The 16,104-nt window shown below is 43.8% G+C and overlaps 1 protein-coding gene across 2 annotated transcripts in view; it reads left to right on the top strand.

The window, feature by feature from the left end:
- The window catches only part of Psme3ip1 (proteasome activator subunit 3 interacting protein 1), a 30,947-nt gene extending 15,544 nt beyond the window's left edge, over window positions 1–15,403 (top strand). For both annotated transcript variants that reach the window (XM_075976939.1, XM_075976938.1), the window contains exons 5-8: window positions 757–879; window positions 5,903–6,032; window positions 9,735–9,799; window positions 14,516–15,403. In XM_075976939.1, the coding sequence (XP_075833054.1) occupies window positions 757–879; window positions 5,903–6,032; window positions 9,735–9,799; window positions 14,516–14,733 (536 nt within the window). In that variant the 3' untranslated portion in view covers window positions 14,734–15,403. The remainder of the gene's footprint in view (window positions 1–756; window positions 880–5,902; window positions 6,033–9,734; window positions 9,800–14,515) is intronic.
- The last annotated feature ends 701 nt before the right edge of the window (window positions 15,404–16,104 follow it).

The following is a 16,104-nucleotide window of genomic DNA, read 5'->3' as shown; positions in this document are numbered from 1 at the left end:
CTGTCTTTATTACTAGCAAAAGAATTATCTTAATCATCCAGCCTTCAGAAGCTTGTCCAGTAGAAAAAAGACCATCTTCTGCCTTCTAAACCACATTGAACATTTTTACTTAGAGTTTAAGATACCATTTGAATTCTGTGCTAATATCTAGTAATGGGAGAAATGCTTTGACTTTATGCCATGCTATTTATAAAAAGAAAAGCCATGGTGTTTAACAGTTATTTCTTTTTTTTTTTTACAAAGGTATCCATTTATTTATTTATTTATTTGTTTATTTGTTTATTTATTTTTAAGATTTATTTATTATGTATACAGTGTTCTGTTTGTCTGCATGCTTGCTGGCCAGAAGAGGGCACCAGATGTCATTACAGACGGCTGTGAGCCACCATGTGGTTGCTGGGGATTGAACTCAGGACCTCTGGAAGAGCAGTCAGTGCTCTTAACCTCTGAGCCATCTCTCCAGCCCCCAACAGTTATTTCTTTTAATTGTCTGAAGAATCTGCTGCTTATTTAAAAAGGAAAGGGGCAGTGTTGCCAGTGGTACAAGTGCTAGCTGTGCCAGTTGATCCCTGGGTCCCACAGCTGGAAGGAGAGAGTTGACTCCTGAGGGCTGTCCCCTGGCCTTCATGTGTGTACCATGGCACGCGTGCACACACACCATAATAATCTTTTTCTTTTAATGTAGGAAAGGAAAAGTCAAAGATGACCGTTTTTCTCTTAGTCTTCTCAGTATCCCTTATTCAATTGTTTCCTCAGAAAATATGGTAAGAGGTTTAGATGAAGATGAGACCAACTTCCTTGATGAGGTTTCTCGTCAGCAGGAACTGATAGAAAAGCAGCGACGAGAAGAAGAACTGGAGGAGCTGAAGGAGTACAGAATATCCTTTGTGCTTGGAGAGAGATGACTCGCTGTCCTCACAGATAGAAAGTGTCAGCACTGATGTCCTATGACTGATGGCTGACTGGCTGTGGTCAGTGGGCCTGCTGCATGTGCACGTCTGTTGTGATCAGAAGTCCACATTTTCCAGGATCAACCAGGCATAAATTCTCATAGTCTGTAGCAGGATATTCTTGCCTTGTAGGATTAGGCTTAGACAGATGGACGATGTAGCCAGCCTCTCTGGGGAGAAATTGCCTCCTGAGATTTAAAAGGGCATGTTTATGGCCTTTTATATGCCTGTGTGTGTACAGTACATACCTACTGAAACCAAAGACGATCACGTCCAGTGTCCTGCTCTGTTCCCTTGAGATGGGACCGCTCTCTGAACCTGAGTCCTGCTGCACTAGCTAAGCTGGCAGGCCAGTAAATACCTAGGGTCTGCTTGTCTGCACCATGCCTGGAGTTTACATGAGTGCTGGGGATTTGAACTTGGGTCCTCGTGCTTGCCAAACAGTGCTTTTACTCTTAAGCATCTCCCCAGACCTAAAAAGGCGTGTTTAGAAAGATTCCTCTTAGTCTTCTGTTTTTAGCAAAGGTAGGCAGCCCTCCCATACCCTGAGAACTATTCCTACAGTGGGGTCAGGGAACAACGAAGATCATTCTTTTTTTTTTTTTTTTGACTTAATATTACCTTGTTGGAAGCATCTACTTATCCAACTTTTTCCCCCTTTTCCTGAGATGGCCTCAAACTTGTGTTCCTCCTGGGTCTTGAGTGCTGGGATTACGTATACCATATGCCTTTGAATGTCTTAATGGGCACCTCCAAATCTAACTTAGCTGATGATGAACTCTCAGTTCATGCCACAGTAGAGTTTTTGTTTGTTTTTTCTTTTCTTTTTTTTTTTTTCTTCCCGGTCTTCTCTACTCTACAATTGCCAAAACGACTTACCAAGTGTACTCAGACCTGTCTTAATCTTGCCATCTCTCTTTCCACTCTGGACTTCCTGTATTGCTAGGGTCACAACTAATTGGTTTCCATTTCTACTCTTATCCCCAACCTTTTTTTTTTCTCTCTCTTTTGAGACAAGATCTCACTATGTAGCTGTGACTGACCTAGAACTCACTTTGTAGACCTGGCTGCAAAGAACTCAGAGAGATCTGCCTTGCCTTCTGAGTGCTAGGACTAAAGATGTGCACCGCCATGCCTGGCTTCCTTCAGCATTCTTTAGTCAGACTCCACAAGACTCTCCATGACTTGGAGCAGATCACCTGCCTCTGTGCTCCGTAACTACTCTTCATGTCCACTGTACCCTAGCCTCTGGCCCCTAGGTTTCTCTTTCATCATATGGATTCCATTTCAAGGCCTCAAATTCATAATTTCTTTAATCTGAGATGTTCTTCCTTCAGATTGCCCACAGTTAGCATTTCATGGCTGAGGTCTCAGTTCTACACTCCTCTTCCTGTGAACCTGTATAGTTGCAGCTTCTGATTACCGTCTGTAATCCCATTTGGTGGTGCTTGAAGTGGCATCCAGGCATTTATACATTCTAAGCACATGCTCTGTCCCAAGCCCCATAATTTTGTTTTAAATAGGGGAAATTTTCATTTGTTTGCTTTGGCTCATTTTATCTTTTCACTTCTAGAATGTAAAATAAATTCTATCACAACCAGAATGACTAATTTTTCCCAGTGCCTGGACTGTAGTAAATGCGTGAATAACCTGTAGGAGCTATTGGTAGGCCGTTCTAACTTTTCCCCTCCAGTACGGAAGCTTATTTGTCTTTTTCAAGTGTGTAAGTTCAATTATCTGTGAATTGATAATTGATGGTAGGACATTGTCAGTGTGCAGTCTAGCTGGCTTGGAATTCACCATATAGACCAGACTGGCTCCTAACACACAGAAGTCTATCTGCTTCTGTCTCCCCAGTGCTTAAAGGTGTGAGCCACTATGCCCATCTTGATGATAAGATTTTATATTTATGCTAGCGTTTTCCTGCAGAGAGTGTACAGTAAGTTCATTAAAGAGTTAACCTGTAGGAGGAAATGTGGGCAGATGCACTGGGCCTAAAGTCAGTCAGAACTGGGAGCATAAGTACTGGCTGCCAGTCTTAGTTCTGTTAGTAGCATTTAGGTATTGTCTGAGGCTGTGGGAGTTGATACAAAGTTACCCCTCAGTTTGAACTATAAACCTAAGATTGACTCTTCTGAATCTCCACCTCTACCCTGAGGACTCTAGAATACTATTATGAGTTGACACATTTGTGAAGATGGGCAGATCTTTTTGTGTCATGTTTCAGACACCAGGCTTTTATCCTCTAAGGAAGTAGTGGTATACTTTCCACATAAATTGTTTTGTTTTAGGTTGATAGACTAACAGATAAATGTCCACCAGAGGAACATTCTAGAGAGAGTGCTAGGAATATAAAATACTCTTTCATTTTCAACTTCAAGGAAAGAACCAGGAACTTTCTGCGATGACACTGGAGTAGAGAGCTGGAAAGACTTCAGGGTGTTGGCTTTAGATGGAAACTGGGCAGGTTTTGATAGATATCTTACAAAACTGAAGAAAAGCAGGCCCTTTGTTGCAGATATCTGATCCCAAACACCCAAGTAACCAGATACGGGAAGACAGGATTGGAGGGATTAGATATTTATTTATGGACACTCTATATTAGATGCTGACTCTTGGCTTTGCTCTTTAACATGGTATATTTTATAATGCAACACTTGTGAATACAAATGAGCTATGATTTGTTTTATGTAAATTGTAGTACTCTAGTTGATCCCACTCAGATTATGCTAGTTTTTAACAAATTATGCATATCTAAAATTGTATAATTAAAAATCTGGAAGATGGAGAGATGGTTCAGTTGTTGTCTTGCTCTTGCAGAGGACCCAAGTTCCGTTTCCAGCACCCATGTGACAGTTCACAATCATCTGTTTCCAGTTCCAGGGGATCTGACGCCCTCTTCTGGTCTCCACAGATGCTGTACACATGTGGTGCACATACATATATGCAGACAAACAAACAATACACATGAAATAAAATAAACTTTTTTTTAAAAGGCCCTATCTGGGCCTGGGGAAATGGTTCACTGGGTGGTGTACTATGTGCTTGCTGTACAGGGACGAAGGCTTGAGTTCTACTCCCCAACACCCATGTGAAACAAAACAGGTATGGCTGTCTTGGAAGAGTGAGACCAGAGAATACCTGGGCTTGCTGGCCAGCCAATCTGGCTAAAACTACCTTTGGCATGAGACGACATTCAGTGAGAGACCCTATCTCAAAGGAGCAAGGTGGAAAATGGTAGAGAAAGATAACTGCTGTTCTCTCCTGGCCTCCACATATATGTGCGTGCCCCGTCCCCATACACACAGAGTGTCTCATCTAATAAAGACTGAAAATTTTGAGATGTGTGTTATTGAGTAGGTTTTGTTCTTTTTCTTTTTGATCTTCTGAGCCTTAGTGACAGAGTTACAGATTAAAAACCACAATGTGCTAATGGTTTTGACATTTTAATCCTAGGAAAATTAAGGGTTTTCTTTTGTTTCTTTTATAAAAATGAAAAATTATAAAAATGAACTTTTAGGACTGACAGGATGAGCTCAGTGGTTAAAGCTTGATGGCCCAAGTTTGATTCCTGAGATCCATATGGTAGAAAGAGAGAACTGACTACTGAAAGTTACCCTCTGACTGCTGTTCACTGCCTGGAAATGTGCATTGTGTGTGTGTGTGTGTGTGTGTGTGTGTGTTATGTGTGCGTGGTGTGTGTGTACACGTGTATGCACTTAAACATAATTTTAAGAAAATAAAGATTTAGGACTGTTAAAGTAGCTCAGTCAATAAAGACATTTGCCGCCTAGCCGGATGACCTATGTCTGATATGTAGCTCTCCATTTTTCTAAGGCTGCTTCTTAGATTTCTTGGGCACTAGATGTCACTGTTGTCCAGCAAGGCACTCCTGCATCCTAGCAACTTGCTTAGTAACTTTGAAGAAGAGCATAGACTGGAAGGAGCCTGGTGCTAGTGGGGAGAGCAGCAGGGTGACAGACCTTGTGAGCTAGCAGTGACATGGACTGACAAGTGCTCTTCTTAGGCCTTTTCTTCATGTTTGTGGTACTGGGGGGTGAACCTAGGACCTTGCATATGCTAGATGATCTCTCTACCACTAAGTGACATTCCAGCCTTTTTATTCTACTTTTTAGTCAGAGACAGGATCTTTCTAACTTTCCCAGGCTGGCTTGATTAGTCTGTAACCCAGGGTAGAGCTTAACTCTCTCAAGTAGCTGTAGAAGAGTCCTGCATCATCAGTTCCAGTCTGCCTGCCTGCCTGCCTCCTCCCTCCCCCCGTGTGTATGTGTGTGTGTGCACACACACATGTGTGTGGGTACATGTGGAAAGCTAGAGGACAGCTTGTAGGAGTCTATTCTCCCTTCTGCCATGTGAGTTCTAGGGATTGTGCCTTTACTCCTTAGTCATCTTGCCAGCCATAAAACAAAGATCTTTAGGAATATAAAGGAAATTGAAAAATTATGTATGACTTCCTTAGAAATAAGTCTCATCTCCCAAGAGCAAAATTGAGTTTTGCAGAATGGCTTCATGACTATCAGTGGCATTTAGTTGTGAGACGTGAGGACCGCTTGTTCTGCTGGTACCTTAGAGTACTTCTACTAAGAAGATTTTAAATGAGGTTTTTGCAGATGTAACACAAGAGCCCAAAAGCCTAGGCAGGCTAGCCACATTCAGGAGTATGAGGCAGGAGATTACTTAATGAAACAAGTCTCAAAACCAAATCCTGGGGTTTTCCTGTCCTCCACACATGCATGCAGTGACACAGACATGCCTGCATTCATGTACACATTTGTGCACATACACTCAGGATCTGGTGGTTTAGGCCTTGTCAAGGCAGGAAGGTCTCATTAAGTTCTGCCAAGGGGATTTTGGGGTATGTTTGTTCTCTATATCTACCTTTGCTTTGTATATTTCTTTTGTTGAATCTGATCCTTAACTTGTAACTCACAGTAATCTCAACAAGGTTGGAATTTCTGCAGAAAATAAAGAAGTAGAGAAGAAGCTGGCTGTGAAACCCATAGAAACCAAGAGCAAGTTCTCCCAGGCGAAGCTGTTGGCAGGAGCTGTGAAGCATAAGAGGTCAGCCAGTGTGAACACGGTGTAAATCTCCCTCTGGCCCCATCCTCTGAAATGCCGCTGGTAATGGGAGCCAGTGCAAATCCAGCATGCTGCTGTGACAAAACTGTCAGTGTGCTTGCATTTCGCCCCCCTTCCAGATTTAGAGCCCCTGTAGCCTTTGACCCTAGACTGACTGGATCACTCATTCACTGCCATGTAGTGCTTCTTCATTGAGCATCTGCTGCATGTCACGTTTCCTCTAGTGATTTTACAGATGGAAAGACTACTTGGTAGATGAAAAACTTTTGTCCACGGTCATACAGTAAGCAAGAGTGCGGTGTTTGAGCTTTTGTATTTCTAGGCATATGAGGCAGCAAGTGCTTCAGGAGTGCTGCTGGTGAGCTGTGACAGCATGGAGGAGGAGTTAGAAAAGGGCTTAGAAAGATGCTGACGGGCTAGGGCACCAGGGCTCTGACAGGCAGGCAGGCAGGCGAGGGAGAAAGCAGCCAGAGAACAGCTGCTGCGAAAGCATTGAGAGAATGCGGCAGCTGTGACAGGGTTATAGACCTGGCTACAGCTCATTTTGACTGATGCGGGGGTACAAGCACTACCACAGATTCTGATGAGTTCTTTGTCATATTGGCTCTTCCCTTTTCAAATTCAGAAATGGCACCAGAATGATTGAATCAGCTTGACCAACCAGACTGTGGGTGAAACGATGTTAAGTGCAGTCTATTAGGAAAATCAATATGGTGTATTGGCAACCAGCCACATGTTTTGAATGGAGTGTATTGATGCAGTCTTGCGGTTTGGCACAACATCTATCTGCTGCAGATGTTCCTAGGAACACTGAGCACATGTAAAAATGTCATCATGGTACAGCAGCATAGGGGGAGGATCAGTGGTCTAAGAAGGAACCTTAAAAAGCCATGAATCTTTTAACATCCTATATAAGCTTTTCAAAGCTCATTGGCTCTCAGGAATCAGACCTGGACCAGTTTGATGAGCTCTCCAGGTGGGCAGTTACCTCCTGGGTACTCTTGCTGTTGCCAAGTGGGTATTTCAACTGTCTCCCTTGATTAGTCTTTATATCATATTTAGGAAGGGCTCTGTTAGCTTATCTGTTAATCTGTATAGAGACTCTCTTGGGTTTTCAAAGTATATCATTTAATGTTGCTTTTGTAGCAAGGTGACACATTAGCCTCTTGGGGCAGGAGTTTCTGATCTCCCCTGCCCTAGTTTATTCAAAATAACCTGAGAGTTTGTCCTGGGCTTCATGCTAATTCTGGTTTAATAAATTTAAAGCGTGAGAGTCATCGTTGTTAGAAGGTGCATGTACAATTCAGATCCCTGGTGAAAATCTGGAAGCCTCCAGATGTGTGAAGTATCACAAAACAAAAACAAACCTGCTTCTTATCTTTAAAGAGATCATTTTTGCTGTTTTTCAGTTTTTTCTTATACTTATTGTTATAAAGTCCTGTGGGATACCCACACTCATTTATTTTCAGTCTTTTCAATTAGAGGCACTCAATTCTGTTTACTTCTTTCAGCTCTCATCAAGTAGTTTTATAATTCCTACTGTGTATTTAAAATTGCCACTGCAATTTCTTCTTTGTCTCAGAAATAATATTGAAACATTTAAAATTTTCAATATTGAGGTAACTTTTCCATACTTGGTTCTAATGTAACCCTCCCCATACACACACTACTAACCCTTATAATCCTAGTATCTTAGAGGCTATGAAATTCTGTCTTTATTTTTTCCTTACTAATTTCTAACTTAATTATATTGTAGTATTGTGGTTTATATATCATAGTTTTGGGGGTTTTTTTTGTTTGTTTGTTTTTGTTTTTGTTTGTGTAGCCCTGGGTGGCCTGGAATTTATTGTATAGACCAGGCTACTCACTATTCCTACCTCATCTCCTGAGTGCTGGTATTACAGGTGTGCTCCACTGTCCCTGGAAATCCTAATTCTTTTGGTAGGACTTTAGGCTGTCACCTGTTCCTGGTATTAATGTTCTAAGTGATTTTAAAGAAAATTGTTTTTCTGTCTTTGTCTGTCTTTCTCTTACATGCCCTGCCATGATTGATGATAATGAAGGAAACCTCTGAAACTGCGAGCAAGGCCTGAGTTAAATGCTTTAGTCATGGTGTCTCTTCACAGCAGTAGAACAGTGATAAAACCCCAGGGTTTTAGTTAGTCCCAGATGTAGTCAAGTTGACAGTGAGGAATAGCCACCACCCAGCCTTTTTCATGCTAGTATTTGCCTTGATTCTCTGTTGATCCATGCTTCCACTTTTAATCTTTTTGGGTATTAAGTTTTTTGGAGTATGTTTTTCTTTTTTTTAAGTTTTTTTAGATAAGCACCTTTAAATGATTGTTTCAAAATGTACTCAATCTGTTTTTTACTAGTTTGTGTAGTCTATATTTATTCAGATCTTAAAATATAATTTCTAACATCTTAGTGCTGTCTTTTGTACTTTTTAAATTTCATTTATATTTACTTATTTATCTGTATTCATTTGTTTATTACTTATAGAGCAAGGTGTATATATTCCAATCTGATTTCAAACTCAGTGTATAGCCAAAGATGGCCTTGGACTTCTGACCCTCCTGTTCCACCTAAGAACTGGGATTACAGATGTGCCAGCATGCCCAGTTTATGCTGTTTGGGGATTGAACCCATAGCTTTCCCAGGGCATTGGTTACAGTCTACCTGACTGAGCTTCATCCCCATCCTCCCTTTTACTTTTTAAAATATTTTTCCTTATTGTCTTGCTTTTAGGAGGAGAAATGAATAAGGCCTTAAAATATTTTTTCTTTCTATTATATATACTTATTTGTACCCTTTTAGTGATAGGGCCTTGAAATTTACCAGGCAAGCATATGAATAGCTATCTTACCTTCTTAAAAATGATACAAACAAGCCGGGCGGTGGTGGCGCATGCCTTTAATCCCAGCACTCGGGAGGCAGAGGCAGGCGGATCTCTGTGAGTTCGAGGCCAGCCTGGTCTACAAGAGCTAGTTCCAGGACAGGAACCAAAAAAGCTACAGAGAAACCCTGTCTCGAAAAATGAAAAATAAAAAAAAAAATGATGCAAACAGAAGCCCTTGGGCTGGGACTGCAGTTCTGTGCTAAGCACTTACCTACTATTGAGAGGCCGTGGGTACAATCTCCCCAGCATAACCCTCCTCCCACCAGAGGGACCATCAGATCTCATGCTACATTCACTCTCTTCTGTGTTCTACTATTGCCCAGGACTGTTGTGTTTCATGCCACAAATTAGACTATGGCCCATATATATGAGATATACGTTTAAACTTACATCACCATCTCTTCAGTATAATGTCTTTCTCCGCTGAAACGTATTCTTTATCTACTCTTTTAGTGAAAATCTTTTGGGTGACTCTACATGTCATCAGAAATGTTTCCTTTAATAATTTAAGTTTTGTCATTGTGAAAATGTGTAAATGCTCTTGAACTCCATCCGTGGTTCTACCCAAGTTGAATGGTAAAGATAACAGAAAGCCAAAATTGGCATGCTGTGTCATTGGATTTTTCAGAAGGTAGATTTTATGTTTGGGCAGAGGCTTGGAAGTGAAATGTTATCTTTTCATTTCAGTCATCACAGCCTTGAGACAGCCCAGACTCTCATAAGTATCTCTGCTGCTCCCATTCCCTCGGTCAACATAGCTCAAATCACCATGTTTTCTGTTACAGCTCAGAGAGTGGCAATAGTGTGAAAAGACTGAAACCAGACCCTGGCCCAGATGACAAGGCTCAAGGTGGGTGTGGTCCCTTAATTTCTTCCTTTCCCTCATTGTAGACGAGAACTATAGGAAGGACAGGACTCACTGCATCTTTTGTGAAGGGTGCATTATGTGTCTTTAAGCCAGCCTTAAATTAATCTAATTTGCCAAACCGTTTTATATTAAGCAGGAATTCCTACCACGAATGTGACAGCTGCCCTACAAAAGTAGTGTGTAGTGAACCAGTGGAGCTGATAAGTAACAGTCGTGTTCTCCCGGGAGTGCTTATAAACCCTGGTCAGGTGACCTCTGCTCACCACAGGTTTTTCTCTCTCTTGCCAAATGTCAGGTTTCTTATTTCACCTGTGGGAGACAATACCAAGCTTCTGCTAGTGGTTGGATTGGATTGAGCCTAGAATGGTATTCAGGACTCTATTTTCCTTGAAGACAGTGACTTTTTATGTGATGAAATCTGCCTCTGTATTAGGTAGCAGGAAATTATAAGTAAAAGGGAGTGTTCTTGGGCCTGGATGAGGAATTCAAGAGTTTGTTTTTAGTTCCACCTGTGGGATTGAGGGTTCTAAATCCAATTCAGTTGGCCATCTATAAAAACAGGGCTTACGTTTATTTCTTTCTCAGATAGTGGATGCTTACTCAGTTGTTTCTCCACAGTACCGGGGATGGTACCTGTACCTTTAAAAATATCAGTCTGTCTCTTTCTCCCACACCCTCTTCCATCCCTTTGATTTCCACGGGAAACACCAGTGTACATTTTTGTGTCTCCATCCAGGCCTGTTCTCTGTATGTATACGCAGTTATATTTGTCATTCTAAGTGCCTTCTTCCTATTCCTGATTCTTGTACAAGCTAGACGAGAAATAACCTTCCTTTGCTAGGAGAAAGGACCCCAGAAGCGACCTACTGTCCTTGAAGCTTGCTTCAATCTTGTCCTCTGCTGGGGCAGGCTTTGCCTTGGTCCTACAGAAGGTGACTCCGACCCTGACAGAAACCGAGCTCTCCCACTGAAAATTATCTCATGCAGAGCCAACAAACATGCAAGGTGGCCTCTGTACTCTCTCCATCTGCCTGCATTCCAAGAACATTCTTTATTCATCATTTTCTCTGCTAACTCGATATGACAATGTGGTCCGGCAGAGGCAGGCGTTGGCAGGAAACGTCCCCAAATGGTGAGATCAGAGGGCACCATTTTGTTCTCTCTGGGCAGTTAACTGCTTTTGGAATGAAATTTGTCAGAGTTGCAGTCTCTTTTCTCTCTTGATACTTCCTAGATAATTGGAGGGTCTGTCCTTTCACTTAAGCGACTCCAGTGTCACAACAGTCCAGATTCCTGTTGCAGCTCTGCTCGGCTCCATCCTTCCACAGGCAGCTCCAGCCCTCCTAGGCACTCTGAACTGGATTCTTTTATTCTCAGCTTTGAAAGCGTTCTGTGTGGCGCATAATAATACAACAAACGCTCAAGGAATGAATTATACAACTTATTGTAATGTCCCAAATATTAAAACGATCAGATTTTTACCATTACTCCACCCTCCCCCAAATTAGCCATCTGCAAGGGAACTTCTGGCCTACTTCGTGCCATACCAGGGTGTGTGTCAGGGTAGTGGTGGGGCGGGCACCCCTTTCAAGGGTCCTCTATTCAGTGGGAGTATAGACAAACGTCCTGCCCCTTCAGCAGGCATTGAGGCTTCTGCATTCCCCCTCCTTTATTGGAAGGATATCCTGGAGGGTTATAGCATTGATGGGATATTCTGCTTTGATTGAAATGCTCTTTGGATTTTTTATTTGCCTTTTAAAAACAATGTCTAAATGAGGTAATAATTTAGAAAGGGATAAGAAGAGTACAGTCGGAAAAGTAAGTCTCCACGGCTCGGTCGACGCCGGTGTCTTCCTAAGCCACACACTGCCACCAGTTGTTCGTGGTTTTGGTTTTTTGGCTTTGTTGTATTTGTGCATGGGCATGTTTCTGATTCTCCCTAAATTACATTGTGTTCTGCTTCTCTCCTTTTCCATTGAGTCCATCTTGGAGACCATTCATTTCCATTGAGGACAGACTTGTTTCCTTCCCTCTTCCCCCACAGTCCTGTTAATGGAACCCAGAGCCTTGTGCATACTCGGGCAGCAGTCTCTGTGAGTATGCTGAGCTGCAGCCCCAGCCCCAGCACCTTTATTCTCAGCCACTTACCTGCTGGCCTCCTTTGCTTCTCTGTTGCTGTGATAAACCCCCAAGCAAAACAACCTGGGGGTAGGAGAAGGTTTATTGTATACTTCCAGTTCACAGTCCATCACTATAGGAAGTCAGGGCAGGAACTCAGCAGGAGCCATGGAGGAATACTACTTACTGGCTGGATGGCCATGACCTGCTCTGCCTGTTTTCTTATACAACCTAGGGCCACTTGCCCAGGGGTGGTACTGCCTAAACTGGACTTGGCCCTCCTGCATCTATCATTAATTAAGAAAATGCCCACAGTGCCTCAGGTGAGGTTCCCTCTCAGGTGATTCAGCTTGTCCCAGGTTGGCAGACACTGACAGCACAGCCTCTGTAAACACCTCCTTTTGCTGCTGTGGACAGTTTCCGGAAACACCATCGATGTTGTGAGAAGTCCTTCCCTGTAGAGATATAAACATCTGCCCCTTTCTTAAAAGTAAGAGTCCACCAGCATTCACCCTGGAGAATCCATGTTATTGGGCTACAGAGCACGGGTGAGAGGTTACTGCAGGAGCCTGGGAGATCCCCAGAGCAGCAGCCATTCTGAGGAGTCCTCACCTAGCATGGATGGTGGCTTGCTTCCCTTAGCTGCATGGAGGGGGCTCTCCTCAGCTACCCTCCCCAGCCTGTGTGCTCTATCTCCTTACACGATACCCCTGTACTCTACCCCAGGTGTGACTAGGGCAGAGTTATAGATGGCTGAGACGGGGGCTGGGATCTCCTTTTGTAACACAAGGATAACCACAGTTGCCCTCTGGTTATCTGGGTTGTTTTGTTGTGTTGGGGCTTCTTCAGGGAAAGCCTTGGCACTGTGCCCAGGTCCAATGATCCTCCCTATCCTCTCCTCCTCTGAGGGAATGTCAACAGTCAGCAGGCCTGATTGGAATCGTCTCTTGCAAGAAGCTACAGATGATCTGAGGAAGATAGTGGTTATTTTGTTCTGAGGACCATGATCCACAATAGTTGGTTAAGTTTGGAGGTCATTGTCAAATTGTCTTGAGCTGTTACTCACACATTCCTTCCTAATAATTGTTTCTTTTCCTGTGTTTAAAACTCACGTTTCATTGTTCTGTGAACTACTTGTATTATCTGTGTCCTTTATTTTTATTTTTTTTTTTATTTTAAGGCAAGGTCTCATGTAGACCAAGCTGGCCTCAGACTTACTATGTAGCTAAGGATAATCTTTAGCCTCTAATATTCCTGCCTCTACTTCCCAACTACTGGGATAATAGGCGTGCATTACTATCTTTTAGGGTTTCTATTGCTGTGATGAAACACCATGACCAAAAGCAACTTGGGGAGGAAAGGGTTTATTTGATTTATACTTCCACATATCAGTTCATCATCAAAAGCAGTGAGGGCAGGAACTCGGAGGCAGGAGCTGATTTGGAGGCCATGGAGGGTGCTGCTTACTGGCCTTCTGCTCCAGTGAGCTTTGGCTTCACTTGAGTCCAGAATCTTCGGGCGCAGGTCTAGTGTTTTATACTCTAGTCTGTGTACTTACCAGCTTACTTGACTTCCCTCATCAGTCAGCAGGGAGAAGCCCTACATACAGTTGTTACAGTGACTGCATGAGGCTGGAAACAGGGAAGAAAGAATGGAGCGCCATTCTCAATGTAGGATTGTTTTGCTTTTGAGTGCTGGGAACTGAACTCAGGTCCTCTTCGAGAATACAATATGTGCTTTTTAATCTTAGCCGTCTCTCCAGACCCCTAACGTTCTCTGTAATTGTCAAGTTCTGCATGTTGTAGATCCAGGCCTTTGTCATTAGAATAGCAGAATCACTATGCATATTCTGGAAAGAAGAGCCCAGATACATGGTGATATTGTACCTGGCTTTAAAATGTTTCTGGGCTGAAGAGGTGGCTCAGTGGTTAAGAATCCTGGTTGCTCTTCTAAAGAACCCAGGTTCAGTTCCCTGCACCCATATGACAGCTTACAGCTATCTGTTACTTCAGTTCTAAGGGATCTGATACCGTCACACCAATGCACATAAAATAATGTTAAATAAATAAGTAAAAAAAATAAATTTTTTCTTCAGTGATTCTCAGTACAAAAGTGATAAATCAGTTTTTGAGGTACCCATCTCCCCATCCTGGGAAAATGCTCCATAAAGAGCAAAACTGTATGGCTGATTCCTGCTAGTCAGTAGACTGCTCTCTATGTATGGCAGTGTTGTTTGTACCGCCCACAGTTGGTCTCTTAATCTAGCTTCCAGTTGAGGGCCACAGCATCGCTGAAGACATCAGACTAAGATAGGTGACTCTATATAGTCTGTTCCTCAGCCTCAGAACTGGTGGGTGGCAAGAGAGTGTGGGCAGACTCTGAGTCCCAACTCTGTGTTTTCTCTTCTCTGTCAGCTTCCTCACCTGTAGCCCAAAGATGTCTAGAGCCTCCTATGACTGCAGAGTTGTTCTGCAGCATCGGGGCTCTTTGTAGAAAACCCTGGCACGGTGTCCAGGACCTGGGGATGACCCTTCACCATTAGGGAGCGCTATGACTGACTTCCTGCCCTCCCTTTTGCAGAAGCTCCGTCCTGCGTGTCTCTTGGAAGCTCTTCTCTGAGCGGCCCCTCCATCCACTGCCCATCCGCTGCTGTCTGCATCGGCATCCTCCCGGGCCTGGGTGCCTACTCCGGGAGCAGTGACTCCGAGTCCAGTTCAGACAGCGAAGGCACCATCAACGCTACAGGGAAGATCGTCTCCTCCATCTTCCGAACCAACACCTTCCTCGAAGCACCCTAGCTCCTGACATCACCATAGGGAGCGTCTCCCCAGAGGGTTAAATGCCTGTTCTGACTCAGCATCACCTCCCTCAGAAAACTTCTTCACCTGCTTCCTGTGCACATGTGACATTCTAACCTAACCTAGAATTGTGCCAGAGTCTGCTTGTGGCTCAGACTCTGCTTGGTTTCTCTTTGTGCTCCAGTGCAGATGACCAAACCTGTCCCAGCGATAGGAGTTGGGGTTCAGGCAAGTCTCAGAAATGCCACTGGTGGTGCAAGGGTTCACCGTACCTTGTTTTCTTGTTTTTCTCCTTTCCTAGTAGCACAGGAAGCATTATCTTGATACACTATTGTAGGTGAAGGGGCTGCTTGGTTCTGCCATGTTGTGTGTGGCATAGAGAAGGGCAGATTAGCTGCTGACCTGAGTTCTGCCCTAGGTCTGACCCTTCCTGGATGTTATGTGACTAAAGATTGCAAACCACACCCACAAGGCCATGAGTCAACCACAGCCCTTGAGGTGATGTTCTTCCATGTTGTTATTCCCCCCTCTCCAGCCTGCGGAGGTAGGAAGGAGCTGGTAAGGATGACATGTCCATCTTCTGCCCACCTTCTCTCCCTGGAAAACTGTTTTGATTTTGTTTTTGAAATAAAGAATTTAGTTTAAGATTCTAAACATTAGAGAAGCAAATTTACTGAATCATAGCCAGAAACTATAACTGCTGATAGCCGTGTTAAAGAGATGACTAATGCCTCGCTGTTTCTGGAATCCTGCTGCAAACTAGTGGGACGTGCCTGTTACGGCTGTCCTCTACTCCACCAAGGCCCCGCTGTTTGCACATACAGCGCTGCAGCTTTTGACGGTGAAGGTATTTCCAGCCTGAGATGCTGCCTCAGTGCTTTTCCTTTATCCACGCCTCCACCTCCCCCCGCCTCTGCCCCACACTGTCCCCGGCTTCCCCAACAACAGCTCCTGGACCATGAGCCACAGGTCTTGTCTGATTCTGTCTCATGGAGGAGGGAGAGGTGTGCAGGACTCAGGTTGGAAGACAGATACATCTGACGGTCTGTGCGCCTGCTCCAGAATGAGCCCGAGTTCTCAGTCCCTGGTTCCAGTATCCATTGTTTCTTCCTTCCTATGGGTGTGAGACGAGTGAGACACCGAATGTGTTGGCACTGACATACTGGCAGGCAGAGGAAGCTCCTCAGTTTTAACGTGGGCAGAGAGGGCCCTGGATCTCATCCAGCCCTTCCTTTCCCCTTTCAGTGTATTGACACTGGTGCCCACCAGCAGATGGTGGTTTTCCTTCACCCATCGTGGGTGCCTGTGATTGCTGCCACCCTTTGCAGAGCCTCCCAGTGCTAATCTTTTCTGTCAGTGCGGGAGCGTCAG

The sequence above is a fragment of the Microtus pennsylvanicus genome, chromosome 6, assembly GCF_037038515.1.
Source record: "Microtus pennsylvanicus isolate mMicPen1 chromosome 6, mMicPen1.hap1, whole genome shotgun sequence".
Lineage (NCBI taxonomy): Eukaryota > Metazoa > Chordata > Mammalia > Rodentia > Cricetidae > Microtus > Microtus pennsylvanicus.
This window is presented reverse-complemented; position numbering and strand designations above follow the sequence as displayed.